The sequence below is a fragment of the Botrytis deweyae genome (genome assembly GCF_014898535.1).
Source record: "Botrytis deweyae strain B1 chromosome Unknown BDEW_012, whole genome shotgun sequence".
Taxonomy (NCBI): domain Eukaryota; kingdom Fungi; phylum Ascomycota; class Leotiomycetes; order Helotiales; family Sclerotiniaceae; genus Botrytis; species Botrytis deweyae.
The window spans coordinates 1,016,352-1,034,240 of record NW_024066219.1 but is presented as its reverse complement, the minus strand read 5'-3'; the positions used below and the strand labels follow the sequence as shown (position 1 = coordinate 1,034,240).

The window sequence follows — 17,889 nt, the reverse complement described above, 5'->3', positions numbered from 1 at the left end:
GCCGCTTCTTGGTCCCAGAGGAAACTCTGCTCAGTGTTGTTCAAAAACACCAGACGACAGTATGGGGGAAAACGACGATAAGAATACCAATGACAACAACAATATAACCAGATGACAAAGATCAAAATTACACGTCAGATAACTGAGCACCCTCAGGATCTACATACCATAACCAGTACAAAACTTTGCACCATTCTACCATTATTGGCCGGGCCATGTAAAATATGGTGCAGCTAATGTTTCCATTTATTTGTCAACCTACAGAAAGAAGCCAGAGGTGATTATATAGAAGAAAAAAATTCGCGTAGCATTTGAACATGCCAGCTCCGGGGTCGGAGTCTAGGAGCAGGAAGAAGTGTGAGAAATTCAGGCAATGACCCCGAGCAGATAAGAGCATGTTATGCATTGGACGATAGCCACTGCAGACGACACGGTTCGCTTCGTTGAGCATAAGAATTAAGCAGATCAATGAATGCATCCACAAGAAAAGGATCAATGAATAATCTCAAGATTTTACTACGTAATACTAGATCAGACACGAAACCCCGTTTGGGGAGTTGTGTAATTGTATTCATGTCAAAATCTCCCGCCACTGCAGAACCAATACTTCCTGGTTCTTCCCTCTCGCTATCACGTATGGCCTTGCGCGCATGCTCGTAATTTATGCTTCTTCTACACATAGTCCCATCCCTTTGAGCTTCAGACCAAAATTGGACAAGCTGGTAATAAACCCAAGTTCCGTTTGGATCTCATCCTTGGGCTTCGTAGCCTTTGAGGCACTTTAAATGGATACTTTCTATGACGCATTGAATTCTGATATTTCCGATGATGGCTCGTATTCTCGATAGATTGGCGAACCACTGCTAATCACTTTTCGAGAATCTGCTGAATCATCATTCTAAATTAAGAGAATCTCACTTGGAAGCTGATCCTGCAGGCGTGACTGGAGTTGATTTCGAAGAATCCGCGGCTGAAGAAGATTTTGGGGAGTCTGCGACTGGAACATCCACGCGAGCTCTTCCACCTCCATTTCTACCACCCCTCCTACCCATAGTTCCACCTCTACCACCACGCGGAGCGGGATTAGCAGATGGTGGTGCAGGTGCTCTTGGGGCCGGAACAGCACGTGGTACAGGATTTGCAGTATTCCCCTTTCGTGGCATAACGTGAACGGTGCCTTGGGCCACGGAAACTGGGTTGGCAGCCATTGCCTTCTTTAAACCTTCTGCATCTTCAAAATCGGCATATGCAAAGCCTTTCTTTTTGTCTATTTCAACCATAGAGACCTTGCCAAACTTCTCTAATGCTTCTTTTAGCAATGGTTCGGTCACGCCTTGAGACGGATTGGCATGTTTGATGAAAGCTTGTCGGGAAATTTTGGATGAAACATCCACCTGAGCTTTTGACCCTCGGTTTGAAGTAGCCTGTTGAGGTGCTACCGTAGCTGAAGTGGCTGGAGTAACTTTTGGAGTTGGTTTTGATTGAACTTGGGGAGTAGATGAGGGCTGAGAAGTGGCGGTACTTGGTCGTTGCTGGGGTCTTTGATTATCGGGCTTTCTTAGCAAAACCATAGGTGTGGTTGGGGCAGAAGTAGTGGTAGTTGATGGCTTATTGGTAGACGATTCGGTATTGTGATTTTGATTACCTCTCCTAGATCTTCGGCTACCTGATTGAGCGCTAGGCTGAGCGGGAGGAACTTTTGGACCTGTAGGTGTTGTAGGAGTAGCTGGGGAAGATGCGTTGTTGTTAGAAGTTGAGGTGGGCTTTTCAGTAGACTCCGCCTTTACTGCACTAGCTGTATCACGTTTGATACGACGATGCGCCTGCGAAGGATTGAGTCCGAGATCACGTCGAAGCATACGAACATGAGCAGCGACAACGGCTTGTCTTTCATTTGCAGGAATTTTAGAAGTATCAAGCTTAGGTACATTCTTTTCAGTACCAGACTGAGAAGATGCGGAGGCTGCCGATGAGGTTGATGCAGCTGCTGTTCTCTTGCCAGCTTCCCTGTTCAAAATCTTGACAGCTTCTTGTGTGGTTGCAACTTTGTCGGATTTGGAATCCTTGCTGGACTTTTTCCCATCACCTGTAGAATTCGATCCTTCACTTGTCTTGGACTTTGAAGATTCCTGTTTCTTTGCTGCTTTGGCTGCTGATTCCTTCGACTTATTGGCCTTCTTGTCTTTCAAAAATTGAACCAAGGGAGTTACTGTGACCTTCTCGGCCTTTCCTGTTGGGGGATCTTCGCCCTCTGCGCCAACTTCTTTTGTGGTAACTGGATTAGCTAGACCCTCCAGAAATGCCATGAATTCTGGGTCTTGATCGATTGTACCAGCCCGGGCATCTGTACGACGTTTGAGACCTGCGGGGACTCTGCTGTATGGCGCAAATTCGACAGTGGGTGGTCCAATAAGACAAGAATTTGTGGATGTATTTCTTGCATCTTCAAAACTGGATTTTCGCACGACGTCGGAGAATGGCAAAAGATGATCACTATTGGTCAAGTGAAGATATGCTCGAGAGGGACGGGATGGTTTGGAAGGGCTGTATATATTTGTAAGTAATGTCGGTGCATTCTTCGCGAAAGAACATACTCTTTAGAATCCTTTCCTGGTTTGTATTGAAACCAATCAACCTTCCCTTGCCCTACCTTCCATTCGTCACCAAGCAATGAGCAGAATTCAGTCTCAGTCAATCCGGGAGCCAGTCTGCGAACAATGAGTTTCGTTTTGGAACTTGCTGGCTTGCTAGCAGATTGTTTGGATGCATTTCCCGATGTCTGAGTAGTTGTTACAGAAAGAACACCATTGGTATTATTGCGAGAACCTGCTGTGGTAGCCATTCCGAATGGTAGTTGTATAACGAATGAAACTTTGAGGTCGACTTTCGATCAGATTATTGCGCCGAATGATTTGAGGCCTGTGGGTCTGAATAATTGATATTCACGTTCCTTAATTTGTACGGGCTTGCAGATTCATGAGAAGCACATTGATGTAAAGAATTGCGACGCCCATCTGTTGGAGAAATCACCCACTGGCTTGTATTATGTTTGTGCAGGTAGGAAATAGCATTATTGTGCTCGAATATATGATTGCTGATAAGGTTCAACGTGGGGCATCACTTCTGAGGGAATGCCCTTGGGTCGGACAGCCTAACCACCGAGAATACGGTCACCATTCACATAATCTATGTCAACTTCTTCGGTTATACTACGATATCGGGCATAGCGCAGCATGATTCCAAGTGCACCCTCAGATGAGGCAGTTGAAGAGGTATTCTATCAGGAGGATTACGAACCATCACATTAAGACGACTACGACAACTCCCAGAAAGCCAATATCAGCTCTCAATAGGGCATTGAACAAACCAATTGCGACAATTCCAGAGTGAGAATTGTTGAAAAGAAATCCATACCAACAAGCTATACCTGCAACCTCGAGACGATTTTAGAAAACCCGGCAGATCTCAAAGAGGATTCAGGAACGGACTCAACTCTCCTAAAGTCGAGAAATTTTGAGTCGCCATATAGTCCTGCTTGTTCACGCATCCAAAAGGAAGCTCAAGACTTCGCCATCACCTTATCAGAATACACAACATGAGTCCCACGGTACCCCGCCCTGGAGCTGCGAAATTGGGCCCTCGTTCCGGTCTGGAGGAGTGGTTAGCAGAAGCGAAACAATGTCATTATTTACCAGAGTGGGCAATGAAACAACTTTGTGAGATGGTAAAGGAGTGCTTAATGGAAGGTAACACTCTTCTGAATCATCATTTTGTGTCTTCTTGTACTGATCCTTCCCTCGACAGAGTCAAATATACAACCTGTCGCAACTCCTGTTACCATTTGTGGTGATATCCATGGACAATTTTACGATTTACTCGAACTCTTCCGTATCGCTGGTGGTATGCCGGGCGAGACAAATGTTCAAGCCCCCACCACTGTGATCAACACGGATGCGCTCGAACCACCTACCGAGATTACAGATCCAAAATTGAAGAAGAAGATACGAAGTAGTGACAGTGGTGTGGAAAGCGCAAGTGGAGGAGACGATGATGATGACGATGATGAACCTCGAGGACGACCACGTACTGCAGGTGGATCAAATCGCAGTACGAGTTCCGGAGCAGATTCCGGGATTAATGTCAACAACAATCAAGTCTCTGGAAATGGGAACCAAAATTTCATCTTCTTGGGTGATTTCGTCGATAGAGGATATTTCAGTCTGGAAACTTTCACATTACTTATGTGCTTGAAAGCTACGTAAGTGAATCACTTCGTTTGGTCTGACCCATCTCTAACGATATTAGATATCCTGATAAGATTACTCTCGTTCGCGGAAATCACGAGTCTCGTCAAATCACGCAAGTATACGGGTTCTACGAAGAGTGTCAACAAAAATACGGCAATGCTTCGGTTTGGAAATCTTGCTGTCAAGTTTTCGACTTCCTCGTCCTTGCAGCAGTTGTTGATGGAGAAGTTCTTTGCGTTCACGGTGGTTTGAGTCCTGAAATTCGAACTGTTGATCAAATTAGAGTTGTCGCACGTGCTCAAGAAATTCCTCATGAGGGTGCTTTCTGTGATCTTGTATGGAGTGATCCTGAGGATGTTGATACTTGGGCTGTTTCTCCTCGTGGGGCCGGTTGGCTATTTGGAGACAAGGTTGCCAATGAATTCAATCATGTCAATGGTTTGAAGCTTATTGCTCGTGCTCATCAACTTGTCAACGAAGGATACAAGGTATGCTATTTTACCTGCTAAGATGAGAACGGAGATATGCTAACATTTTTCAGTATCATTTCGCACAAAAATCTGTCGTTACTGTCTGGTCAGCTCCTAACTACTGTTACCGATGTGGTAACGTCGCTTCGATTATGAACGTTGGAGAAGATCTCAATCCTAAATTCAGCATTTTCAGTGCCGTACCAGAAGATCAACGTGCAGTTCCAGCTGGTCGGAGAGGTGCTGGGGATTACTTCCTTTAATTATACCACACGTTCTTTACTGTCGATACATTCTCCAATTTCAGGAGATGCATACTGGATATCCACTTAGGCGTTTGTTTTTTAAAGGTCGGCATTTTATGAAGGCGTCTGTTTGGTCACATTACCCCTGTACAACAATAGTTGAATCTGGTTTCTGTCTTTTGTTTTTTAATCTAAATCGAGATGATGGGTTTGGCTCGGCCTGATCTGGCTATTTGACACGGAATAGGTGTGGAATGAAAGGTATCTATGGATCTTAGACCTTATGAGTTGATGAGTTGATGAGAGATGGTTCAAGAAATACATGGCTTGTTATATGAAGCGTAGCATAAGCATACAAGATGATACAAATTCGAGTCGTTGCATTTCGAAATTCTTAAAGTCATCTCTTGCAAAAACACATGTGAAAATGTGAAAATGGTCCAGTTCACCGCCAAGCATGTAGAGTAAAGGGCCTCCAATTGAATATCGAGGAAATTCGGGGACTTTTGATGTATCTATGCGTGCTAGCATCTACCTACCCCGCACAACCGTGCCGTTCTTACTTTGTGACTCAGGTTGATGTATGGATAGATGAGTCTTTTTTTGTTCGACATCAATTGTATTGTTGGAAATTCTTTTTTTCGAACTAGACTTTCTCTCTTGAACTTGTAGGATCACATTATATTACATTTTCTCTCTGAGCAAATAAAGCATATACATCACTTCTCCCATCTACCTACATATACCTACATATACATATATATTCCTCATCCATCTGACCGGAACCCTCGATTTTTCATCTACGTATTTATCTTTGGCAGTTTTCCTCTGTTCCTCAGTTCCTGAAGTCCGATTTGTAGAGAAGTAAAGAAGATAGAAAAAAAGCTAAGGAAAATGGTTAAATACTTCCCTTCTATCTCTCCAGAACTAGCGGAGTGGGCAATGGCTCAGCCGGTTTTCTTTACAGGCTCGGCGCCAACGTATGGGAAGCATGTTAATCTTAGTCCGAAGGGGTTGCCGTGAGTATCTGATTCTTTTTTTGGTTTTGGGGGAGCTGGGGTGAGGGAAAGAGGGGGGAAGAAGGATGTTGGAGAGAGAGGTGATATGGATGATGAGGTGGAGGGAATGGGAGGGGAAAGAGGAGGAAGAGTAGAGGAAATGTTTACTGATGTTTTGGTGATTAGAGACGCGACGTTTAAGATTTTGGGACCGAATAGTTGTGCTTAGTGAGTTGTTGTTCTCTTTCCTGTTTCTTTTTCGATGGGGAAGTGGAAGATTCGAAACTTTTAGAGGGTGCGATGATGTGTGACTTTAGTGGTCATTGATCTTGGTGATGAGTGCGGTGGTGGGCTTCCTTGTTATCGTCCCTATTTCTACTCGCGGCCTTCAAGTTTGCGGATAATGAATCTGATGCTTTCACAGTATCGATGCAACTGGTTCGGGCGTCGAGACAATCAGCCATATCTATGGTTCGTTCATCTATCTTCCTTCTCCTCTCCTCTCCCCCTTCCACAAAAAGCAACCTTCTAATTTCACCATCTGCCCCTCACTAACTACCTCCAAGAGAACAGTCGCGTAACAATCATGTTCTGTTCTTTCACTTCCTCTCCCCGCATCATGCGATTTTTCTGTACGGGACGTGTAGTCGAATGGAATACACCTGACTTTGCACCTCTATTGGCTAGAATGGGAAAGTCGAATGTGGATGGTGCAAGAGCTGTGATCTTGTTGGATGTCTGGAAGGTGTGTTTTCTTTTTTCTTCCACTGATTTTCATGAATGCATCTTATGATTTAGCGCAATAGAATTCTGCTCTTGACTTCAAGAAATAGAGGGTTCGAGACAAATGGGAGACATTCAAAAGAAAAGATTATTGACAGGAACATTAGGTCCAAACATCTTGTGGCTACGGCGTCCCCCTTCTTACACCGCTTCCTGTTCAAATTGACAATCCATCCTCTGGTCCCTGGACCGATCGTAAAACTCTAGGCCACTGGGCCGGTCAAAAAGTAGAGAAAAACGAAATGCAGGATTACCAGTTGCTGAACAACAGTTACTCACATGATGCCCTACCTGGATTGAAGAGTGCACGGAAACAGAAACTGGGGAATAGTGTTATAAGAGTCAAGGTTGATGAGGCGATGTTCTGGGGAAGGAGAATTGTGAAAGGAGAATGGAGAGGTGTGATCTTGGGAGTGTTGATGGGTTTGTTTATGGCGTTGCTAATGAGAGTATGGGGCAATGAGGGAGGACTTGGAAGTGTAGTAGGGAGAGCAACAGAGGTCAGAGAGATGATGGGGAATTTGACGGGGAGGAATCATTTGGAAGTTGAGCTCTGAGGGAATAAAGCTGCTATACTTTCCTTTTCTCTAGTTTCGAACTTTTTTGGAGCTCAATTTGGAGATGGTCAATATGATTAGATACTCAGGTGATCTTACATAAAGAAGTTGCTCAAAGTTCAAATTGTATATCGATAGTAGACAAGTCCTTCCGTCTGCCGTTACCTATGGTAGACAAGATGTAACCTTACACGCGTCACCAACCAACAATCTAATCTCCCCATCCCCCTTGAAGCCTTACCTCTTTCCTTCCACACCATCTCATCTTCCCCAGATCTCTCAGACGGTATGTCATAAGCACACCTCATTTCTCATTTTCCATCCCTTCCCATTGCAATTTTAAAATTGTCCGGGGATGGTGGCGTTGGTCAAGCTTTTTCGCCAAGCATTGCTTATTTGTCTATCTGGAACATTTTTGTCTGGGATTTCGCGGATATTTGTTCAAATTTGATTCAGATGGGTTTTTTGAATATTGATTGATTGGCGATGCTAGGCCTTATACTCGAAGACATCAGAGCCCACGATGAAAAAGGGTGCGGAGTTGCGGATACTATCTGAATACGGTATTAAACTATATATCGATCCATCAAACTCGCAGCTTTCGTGTTTATCCCTGACAACGGTATCAGAAACAACATGTCGAGAGATAACATCACATTTCTTCGGTCCGGTTTGCAGTATCAGAATTCTTTATACGGGGTCTAGGGGGTCTTTCATCCAGAAGTTCATTTCATTAGATCTTAACTTTATTTTGACCCGTCCAGTACGAGAAGTCGGAGTGCTGCTTTGAAGGAATTCTCGTATTCAAGTTGCTGTTCCTGGTATTGAGTGGAGGAGAGAAGTTCGGAGGGGTGATATGAGGGAAGGTGGACGGCTGGACGGTTAATGCAGCATGGTTGATCTACACTTAGTAATGTTTGTTGATGGCTTGGCTATCGAAAACACGGATGATAGATAGCCTTTTCGGTACGCATTGTGGGTGTCACTTTAACTTGGTATATTATTGTTATTTTGTTCAAATTTTAATATGCGAAGTCAATTTCTCATCGGGCGTTGTATCGCTCTGTTTCGAGGTCTTGTGATCTTTGTAATTAATATCTTTATTTCTTCAAATCATTTATTGTCATCTCGAGGGGGAAAAGAAATTGCCGTTCACCGGTGTTCCTTTCCCATATGGTTACCCCCCTCGGATGTTTGTACAAAGTATAGGAAATGTGCAAGTGCTAAGTATGCCCTTTTGGTTAAAGATCCTCAATACATGCATGTAACCTTACTCATCAATCGCCCCAAAGTTCAAACGCCTTGATGCCGTCCACCAGGTCCGGATATCATCAGGAGACTTGTTCCTGACTGGTGGCTCAGGGTGGCTCACCCTAACATCTCGTATTCCATATCACAACCCTTACACTTACACTTAGGGACCATGAAAAGTATGGATATCTTAATTGGGACAGGATATGGTATGCAGGAAAGATCGGGTTTGATTTCGGTTTATATTGGCTCTTCCTTTTGTTTTGATTTCTTTTGTTTTTGAAATTGTTTACACTCTTTCTGTTTTGCGTCTTTTTTTACATAATTGAAGAGTTGGTGATTGTTTCAACATTTTTTGATTTACACATACATTCAGTCTCTCGTTCTGCTTGTATCGTACGCATTGCACTTGTATTTCGAGTAGTTTACTCTTGTTCCATACCTCCATTCGTTACAGTCTTTTGCCCTCGGCTTTACACAACATCACGATGAAGTACTCACTTATTCCACTCGTTCCCCTTTTCGCGGGTTTATCTCAAGCTGCAAGTAGTGATGATTGGGCTGGGAGATCTATCTATCAGGTTATCACAGATAGATATCATCGATCCTCAGATTTAGATGCTCCTTGTAATATTACAAATTATTGTGGAGGTACTTGGAATGGCATCACGGAGAATCTGGATTATATCCAGAATATGGGATTCACGGCCGTTCAAATTAGTCCTGTCAATTTGAACATTAACAGTACGACGATTTATGGACAAGCTTTCCATGGATATTGGCAAACTGTATGTTTTCTCTTGGCCGAGCTTCTCTCTGTTTGCATGCAATTGGCTTGCTATTGTGATAGCATGGAAAGTTCTAACATCAATATTCTAGTCTCTTTACGATCTTAACCCAAACTTCGGTTCAGCAGATGATTTGTTGAAACTTAGTGCAGAACTTCACAAGAGAAAAATGTACCTCCTAGTCGATGTCGTCGCTAGTGAGATGGCTGTTGACATTGGAGACCACAACATGACAGCAGGAACCAAGATCGATTATTCTGCTTTCTCTCCCGCTCCATTCAACGATGAAGCATCATACAACTCATACTGCCCAATCGTCGATTGGCAAAACGTTACAGAATATCAAAATTGTTGGTTGGGATACACCGGGGTCGCAACTCCAGACATCAAAACGGACAATAAAGAGATTGCAGCTGCGTTAGGAACCTGGATTAAGGAGCTCGTCGCCAATTACTCTATTGATGGAATTCGTGTCGATGGTGCTAAACAAATCACATATGATTTCTTCCAAGATTTCGTCGAAGCGGCCGGTGTGTATCCATTGGGAGAAGTAGATGATGGTGATGCTGCTTTCACATGCAATTATCAACAGTACACTGAGGGATTGGAGAACTACCCAGTTTATTTCACAACCATTCAGGCCTTTACCGCTGGAAAAATGTCCGGTTTAGTCGATATGGTCAAGAGTGTGGGAGCTTTGTGCAAATCTCCACAATATCTTGCCAATTTCATTGAGAATCAAGATCAACCGCGTTTTGCATCTTACAATGATGATGAGACTGTAAGTCTCTTCCATTCATCATCTCATACCGGATTACTAACACAAAACAGCTCGCAGCCAACGCAATGGCCTTCACAATCCTCGCAGATGGTATCCCCAAGTACTACTATGGACAAGAACAACATCTCCAAGGCAACTATTCTCCATACAACCGTCAAGCTCTCTGGGAAAGTAAACCAAGCACAACTGCTCCTCTCTACACTATGACAGCTACTCTCAATACCCTCCGTAACCACGCTATCTCCATCAACTCAAACTACATCACCAACTCATCCATCCTACTCCACAGCGACGATTCCACATACGCAACACGCAAGGGACCAAACGGTGTTCAAATCGTCTCAGTACTTTCCAACCAAGGTTCCAAAGGAGGAGCTTACACCCTCGCCATCAATAGCGCCGCAGACGCTGGAACAAACATGACAGAAGTCATCACATGTACATCATACATCGCAAGTGAAAACGGCACGCTCTTCGTCGAAATGGACAAAGGAGAACCAAGAGTCCTTTTCCCTAGCTACCAGATGAATGGAACAGGTGTTTGTGGATTTGACGTCGATGCTAGTGCGGGAACAGCAACAAGCACAGGAACGGCAACTGGAAGCGCAGCTAGTGCGTCGAGTACGAAGAAGGGAGATGCGAGTGGATTGAGGGTTGCGGGATGGGTGTTTGCGGGTGCAATGGGTGCATCTGCTTTGGCTTTTATGTAGAGGGATTCTTGGGGATTGAGTTGTGGTTAGGGGTCGGGCTACTACATGTACTTATTACTAGGTAGGTATCTGAGTGATGAGCTTGATGTCTTATGTGTGTGTGCATTTGTTTCTAGTTCGATGTACTGCGTGCGTGCATGCATGTATAATGGGATTGGATTGGATTGGATGATAGATATCATGACGATATTTCTAGGAATGAAAGGTGGATTATGTGGAAAGGAAGAAAGAAGAAGAAGAACCTCGGATATAACATTATATCGACTTTTATTTACTTAACAAAAATTAATCAATTAATTATTTTCACATGATTGTTTTGTGACTTTCTATGTTATTTACTTATAATGTTTTTCTGTAGATCTTCGTAATAGTGAAGAGGATGCCATGCTTCGTTGTTTGCTTGTAGGTTGCATATTGATATATTCATGGTTGTCCTAATTGAGATATATACCCGCATCTTACACTTCCACGGTTACTTGTATGCTCAAGCAAGTCGGAATACAAAGCTCGGGATGGATGGATGAAGAGACCATGAAATCTATCGTGTTATTCATCCAAGTAATCATTTTCCATTCAGAAAGAAAAGCGAAAAGAATTCGTTGTACATCTTATCTTACCTACCTATGTAGGTACGTCCTACCATATCATATCATATCATATCATATCTCTACCCCATCCATCTCATCAAGATCTCCAGACCACCCTATCCTAGCTCCTCGATAAGATCAAAGACACATGAAAGGATAAGCATGAAAGGAAAGAAGATCTTAGCGTCAGACTATCAGCGAAACTACCTACCTCACCATCTCCCACTTTCTCACACCCGTCTCCTGATTTGACATGATGTGATATGATGCGATGCAATGTGATTGGATAGGATAGGATAGGCCAATCTCAGATCACATGAACGAAGGAAGGGAAAATGAAATGAAAAGATTTTTGTTGCGTATCTGAAGTAGGAGGAACCTGGTCCAGCTGAAGTGGAGTGAGTTCTGGGAGGCGGGATGGGGGACTGGACCGGGGTGTTTACGTACATGATGTGTGTGATTTTTCTTTTCGATTATGGTTAGTGGATGATGTGTCTTGTTGCTGAGTACTTATTTGTTTGTTGGTCGTCGCTGCGGATTGGAGAAGTGGTTAGATGGATGACTTTCTTCTTGGAATCGAATCTGATTGAATGATCGAAGGTGAGGAGATTGGAATTCGCGCGGGGGTTTGGTATTGATGGTAGTTCTATCGTTTTTGTTGCGAGAAGGGATAAGAGTCGTACGATATCGAGAATTCCTGCAAGACGGGGGTCTTGGAGATGTGGTCAAAATGCTGACAATGTTGGCGGGCTGCTCTTTGTCCATTTGATTTTGTGGTAGAGTCTGGGCAAAGTTGCATCTTACTTTTTGTTCTACATCCCGATTGTTTCTTGGTACTGCTTTGTACACACTTGTGCTACTTCGCATTTTAATGGTTTCTATTCCTAGGGAGAAGTTACACAAGCCATGCTAGCTGAGTAGTCTGCGGCGTTCGATTGGCAAGACGAAGCTGCGGATTGATGAATCAGATGGGTGCATCTGGACCGAACATGAATTGGAGAGCTCTTTCATCTATTCTTACCATTCGATAAAACTCTCTTTCAAATCCCTTCTCTTTGGAATTTTATTTGGAATTTACCCCGCGTTTACCCCTCATTGTGTCTTTTATGGCACAATCTCATCTTCTAGATATTGTTGTTATTTCCCTACCTAATATGTTTCTCGACATAGAAAGAGAGCCGGTACTTTCTGTCATTCATAATTCCCTTCAATCCACAAGTTAATGCGACTCACAACTCCCAAATAATTCAAACCTCACAACCCATCATCAAAATGACATCTCTCAAACCTCGCACTATAATAATAATCGGCGCCGGCCCCCTCATGTCCCGCAGTCTCTCTCTCTACCTCGCTTCTCACAATTGGCAAATCATTCTCATCTCTCGCAATCACTCCTCTCTTCTCTCTCTCGCCTCAGAAATCAATGATCTCAACCCCAAAGCGCCCAAAGTCCTCGTCCACCCAGGCGATGCTAGTATCCCATCTTCTCTCCACAAAGCTCTAGATTGGGCTGCCGAACAAGTGGGTGGAAAAGTAGATGTTCTTTGCTATAATGCTGCACACGTGGCTCCGAGTCCTATTTTGGAATTAAAACCGGAGGTTTTGACGCAGGATTTCAACATTACAGCGATGGGGACTTTGGTTGCTGGGTATGTTTATTCCACATTTATCACAATATCAGAATTGGATGACTGGAAGGAGAAACACTAACTAAAAATCTACAGACAATGGTATATGAGTCACGCCAACACCTCCCATATTCCCCAAGGCGAACATCCTCTTTTCCTCGTTCCCGGTGGCCTACTTGATAAATACCCAGATCCTAACATCTCCGCTCTTTGCGCCACCAAAAGCGCAAGCCAATGTCTTGTTAAAATGTTTCAACAAGTTATGGCGCCAAAGGGAATCCTAGTCGGCGCACCAATTGTAGGAGGAGAAGTGGTAAAAGAGGGGAAGATGTCTCCAGATCGTATTGTGGATGGTGTTTTTAGGCCATTTTTTGAGGAGAGAGAACGGTATGGAGGGAATGAGGGAAAGTGGGTGTTGGAAAGAATTTGGTTGCCGGAGGGGGGATATGGAAGTACAGGGACAGGTGGAATTGGAGGGAATGAGAGTGGGAAGTAAGGATTGTGCTAATAGGTTGACGGAAGTTTGATAAGGGGGGCTTTGGGTGGAATTGGAGGGACGGGGGAGAGGAGAGGAAGGTGAGGTACGAGATTGTGAGTAGTGCCACTGTATGATTATGAATTATGACTAATGTGATTTTTCAATTTGAGGTCTTAGGGGATTAAGCATGCTATAATCAGCAATGATGATGGCAATTTGTTTCTCAGACAATTGGAGACAACACCTGGAGTCGTTCTTATTTTCAACAATCTCCTCGCTCGCCATTTCAAGGGAAATGGTAATATTTGTATCTAGAATGAATGGGTATAAGGCCAAGAAGAAAACGCTTCATTCCAGAAATGATGTGGGTATGGAGTTATGTAGTTCTGTTCTCATAGTTCTGCAGTGTTGATTTATTACTACAAATTCATGAAAATAATACTTGTTGCGTAAGATATTTTCACCCCTCAGTAACCCATGTCCTCTACAACAACTGATAACAATAAGGCTGAATAGACCCGATCTATTCTTGGCATGGAGCTTGTCACTAGTCTTGGTGAAACAATGAAATCTTCGTGACTATGTGTTGAAATGGAAAAACTCGAGTGCTTGTTTGTACTATATCATGACATTGTATTTTTCGGTAAGTTGAACCAGGCCTTTGCAAATACTCTCTCTGATTCTATCCTATCATACACCTGTTTCTAATCAACAATCAATCGATCTGATATTAAAATTCAAAGACATCACTCAGTAGCTGTTAGTTTAGAAAAGGGTTTGTCCCTTTACAATGCCAATATCAGCACAGAGTCACAATGCTGCTAAATAACGTAAGATCGGCAGAGAACCACTGTATGTAAGGGGAGCGGGAGCCCCAAGATTACCGTGTTCGGGCCGTCAAACGAGCTTGTAACTTTTCTCCACATGATAAGCTTTTGAGTATTTGCGATTTTTTAAGGACGACATATCATTGTGGCTCTTGGGAGGGTTTTTATATGATAATATCACTGGGTATCATCTCATCAAGGATGTTTGATTCTTGAAAGAAAAGACCAATGATTGAGAGTGGCTACGCAACCAAAGGATCACTATCGATTGGAGATAAAACTCAATGACGAAAATGCAACGTCTACATATCTGTCAGACAGGAGCAAATGCAGATATATCGGCTTGACTTGCTTTCCAGATTGATACTTGGCATTGACGACATCCATCCGATAGATGACTCCTTCGAGGTTTGAACCAAGCAATGCCCAAAGTTTCTTGAATCAGGGAGAAGCTTTCATTGATCATATATCACACTTTACGATTCCTTGGTTGATGATTTCCAAAATGCTTGTTCTGATCTTCATCCTTGCCGTTTCATAATTTTCATTGGATTACCAACGTCGTTTCAGCATCGGACGTCTGGTGTCTGATCAACCACGGTTGGATTCTTCCTTCCTATATATCTACATGATGAGTGGGAAAAGAATAGAGCAAGACGTCAAAACATGAGGTCAAGGATTCCATGTCGTTTCAAAGAATGAAAATCCTAGTGGATTTGTCGATGATTTGGATATCAGATTGCTGATGAGCGGTATGCACGTATCGTTCTTGTGAAGAATGGGAAATATTCTTGAGAGATCAAATGGGGATATCTTGATATTCATGCTGATCTTTAGTCCTAGGAACTGGACACTACTTGCTGTTTGAATAAAGCCAAGGGATATGTTCATGTATCATAGTTGATCTAAGAAAAGAACTCTCCATCTCTCATATTTTCTCATCTCCCATTGATTTCAGAGCTTTTCTTCATAAACTCTTATTTTTATTCCGTAATTTCATGAGACACTTGCTCATTATCTCCTACATGAGTTTCTCCGATATTACGACCCTAATCCATTCTGTACTCCGATTTCAATAATCCAATGAAGTCCATTTGTTGACGCTCCCTACAAAAATTCTTTCATACTCTCATTTATATCGGCCATCCAAATGGGTGGATTTTCTCAGTCGAGATCTTTTCTCGGCGATGCTATATCGATAGCGTCAACACCTTTACGAAATAGTTTCGAAATAAGTTGTCGATCTCCTGTTACACCACGACGACCGTATTCATCGAACAAAGATGGAATAAAAGGATTATATGTTGATGTCGATCGGTCGAGAGGAAGCTCAATATATGGTGAATCCAAATTTCTTCAAACACCCCGGAATTATCTGTTAACACCAAACGGTCGGGGAAACATAAAATCAAAAGAATCAGATGATGAGGATGAACAATTCGATTCATATTCAGGTACCACTTTAGCATCGCCAGCCGAATCGTTGACCTTTCTTCCACGAACTCCATTATACAATGTAGATCCAAATACACCCGAAATCGCCAAGCTCGGTACCTTTTCCACAATAAATATAATAGTCGGCAAAACCGTCGGAGTAGGGATTTACTCCATACCTAGTTCCATTCTCCAATCTGTAGGAAGCGTAGGAGCCAGTCTTACATTATGGGTCGTCGGATCTCTGATTTCCTTCTGCGGGCTCGCAGTATATCTCGACTTGGGGACTGCGCTACCAAGATCCGGTGGCGAACGCATATATCTCGAGAGGATATTTAGACAACCGAAAATGTTGGCGACGTGTGCATTCATGAGTTATGTTGTGCTTCTCGGATTCTCGACACCCAATTGTATCGTTTTGGGAGAATATATAATGTACGCCCTTGAAATTGATGCAAATAGGTGGAATGTCCGTAGTATTGCAGTAGCAGTCATTACACTAATATGTTTCATCCACGCTCGCTATCAACGAACCGGTCTCCGCATAATCAACATTCTGGGCGTGGGAAAAATGTTCTTCGTCCTCATTGTAATTCTCTCCGGGCTCGCCGGCCTCCTCATGCGCATCGGATCCTCTTCCTCCATCATCCCCCGCCGTCTCAATCTCATCTCTACAGAATACATTCCCGGAGCCCCACAACATCTCTCCACCGCCCAACGCAACTTCTCCCACCTCTTCGCAAACTCCTCTACCCAACCCCACGACTACGCCACCGCGCTCCTCAAAATTCTTTACTGTTTCCGCGGCTACTCAACCGCTAATCAAGTCCTCTCCTCCATTCGAAATCCCATCCCCACTCTCCGCACCGCAGCCCCTATTGCGCTTTCCCTCGTCTCCGCCGCCTATATCCTCGCCAACATTGCATATTTCCTCGTCGTCGAACTCGACGATTTTCGCTCCGCGGGAGTAGTCGTCGCAGGACATTTCTTCCGGAACATTTTCGGGAAAGTGGTTGGTGAAAATGTATTACCGATTGCGGTAGTAGTATCAGCTTTTGGAAACATCGCCGCGACAAGTTTTGCACAGGCGAGAGTTAATCAGGAACTTGGGAGAGATGGACTCTTACCCTTTTCTAATTTCTTCTCGGGAAAAGAAGGGGAAGCGCCGATCCCGGGATTGTTTCTTCATTGGTTTGTCAGTGTGTTGGTTATTGTCGTGCCTCCGCCGGGAGAAATATATAATTTCTTGGTGGATATTGGGGGATACCCCGTTTCGGTCATTTCGGTTGCTGTTAGTGGCGGTTTGTTGTATTTACAACTTACACCGTCGGAGAAATACCAGTCGCCTTTTAAGGCGAAGAAGGTATATATTGTGATTTTTATGCTGAGTAATTGTCTCTTGTTGATTTTACCGTGGATTAAACCGGCAGAGGAGAAGGGCGATGAAAGGTTTCCTTATTATGCGTATCCCGTGACCGCATTGGCGATTCTGGGGAGCGGAGTGGTTTATTGGGGATATTGGAGGTTGAGGGGGAAATGGACGAGAGGGGGTGAAGGGGGGTATAGAGAGAATTTGTTGGGAGAGAGAGGATATGCGGAGATAGGGAGGGAGGGGGGAAAAGGACTGGGGGAAAATGATTGGAGGGAAGGAAAAAGAAATGATGGTGTGGATAAGAGTTTGGGGGAGAAGCTGAAGGTCAAGGAGAGTGGGAATGCGACGGGCTCGGGCTGTGCGTGTAATTGTGCGTGTACGAGGAAGAGAAATGTGGTTAAGGTGGGGGATAGTGAAGAGAGTTAAGTTGGTGATGAGGTGTTTTGACTTTGATCTATGGGAGGAAGAAGATGGCATTTTCTGAGGATTCGGGGTAAGGGTACATATACATAGCGTCGGCGTTCTGTTCTGCAGAGGATAATACGGAAGGAAATGGCATGGAGCGGGAAAGATACCATAGACTGTATTCTACGATCTTATACTTAAACTTCCTTTCTACAAACTTCGTGCAAATTATGCATTGATTGTGCCATCACATTTTCTTGTCGGTATTCACTAATCACACTAACAATGTTTCACATCTCTTTTTGCACAGATGTAAGATCTTACCACT

At 43.6% G+C, this 17,889-nt stretch overlaps 6 protein-coding genes across 6 annotated transcripts; 5 read left to right on the top strand and 1 right to left on the bottom strand.

Annotated features, from left to right (window-relative positions):
* Window positions 1-914: 914 nt before the first annotated feature.
* On the bottom strand, window positions 915-2,842 carry EAE98_006134 (uncharacterized protein; the record flags this gene model as incomplete). The annotated part of the gene is made up of 2 exons (XM_038953756.1): window positions 915-2,544; window positions 2,595-2,842. 2 exons carry the CDS (start codon window positions 2,840-2,842, stop codon window positions 915-917), a joined length of 1,878 nt encoding a protein of 625 aa, XP_038810151.1.
* Window positions 2,843-3,595: 753 nt separating this feature from the next.
* On the top strand, window positions 3,596-4,980 carry EAE98_006133 (uncharacterized protein; the record flags this gene model as incomplete). Its single annotated transcript, XM_038953755.1, has 4 exons — window positions 3,596-3,746; window positions 3,805-4,258; window positions 4,306-4,735; window positions 4,789-4,980. 4 exons carry the CDS (start codon window positions 3,596-3,598, stop codon window positions 4,978-4,980), a joined length of 1,227 nt encoding a protein of 408 aa, XP_038810150.1.
* Window positions 4,981-5,596: 616 nt separating this feature from the next.
* On the top strand, window positions 5,597-7,783 carry EAE98_006132 (uncharacterized protein). Its single transcript, XM_038953754.1, has 5 exons — window positions 5,597-5,981; window positions 6,147-6,188; window positions 6,385-6,431; window positions 6,527-6,705; window positions 6,851-7,783. The coding sequence occupies exons 1-5, from the start codon at window positions 5,857-5,859 to the stop codon at window positions 7,298-7,300; spliced, it is 843 nt and encodes a 280-aa protein (XP_038810149.1). The 5' UTR covers window positions 5,597-5,856; the 3' UTR covers window positions 7,301-7,783.
* Window positions 7,784-8,704: 921 nt separating this feature from the next.
* Window positions 8,705-11,138, top strand: EAE98_006131 (uncharacterized protein). Its single transcript, XM_038953753.1, has 3 exons — window positions 8,705-9,339; window positions 9,431-10,120; window positions 10,171-11,138. The coding sequence occupies exons 1-3, from the start codon at window positions 9,040-9,042 to the stop codon at window positions 10,828-10,830; spliced, it is 1,650 nt and encodes a 549-aa protein (XP_038810148.1). The 5' UTR covers window positions 8,705-9,039; the 3' UTR covers window positions 10,831-11,138.
* A 403-nt stretch (window positions 11,139-11,541) lies between these two features.
* EAE98_006130 (uncharacterized protein) lies at window positions 11,542-13,569 on the top strand. The gene is made up of 2 exons (XM_038953752.1): window positions 11,542-13,066; window positions 13,142-13,569. The coding sequence occupies exons 1-2, from the start codon at window positions 12,690-12,692 to the stop codon at window positions 13,539-13,541; spliced, it is 777 nt and encodes a 258-aa protein (XP_038810147.1). The 5' UTR covers window positions 11,542-12,689; the 3' UTR covers window positions 13,542-13,569.
* Window positions 13,570-15,500: 1,931 nt separating this feature from the next.
* EAE98_006129 (uncharacterized protein) lies at window positions 15,501-17,582 on the top strand (the record flags this gene model as incomplete). Its single annotated transcript, XM_038953751.1, has 1 exon — window positions 15,501-17,582. One exon carries the CDS (start codon window positions 15,501-15,503, stop codon window positions 17,580-17,582), a length of 2,082 nt encoding a protein of 693 aa, XP_038810146.1.
* Between the last annotated feature and the right edge of the window lie 307 nt (window positions 17,583-17,889).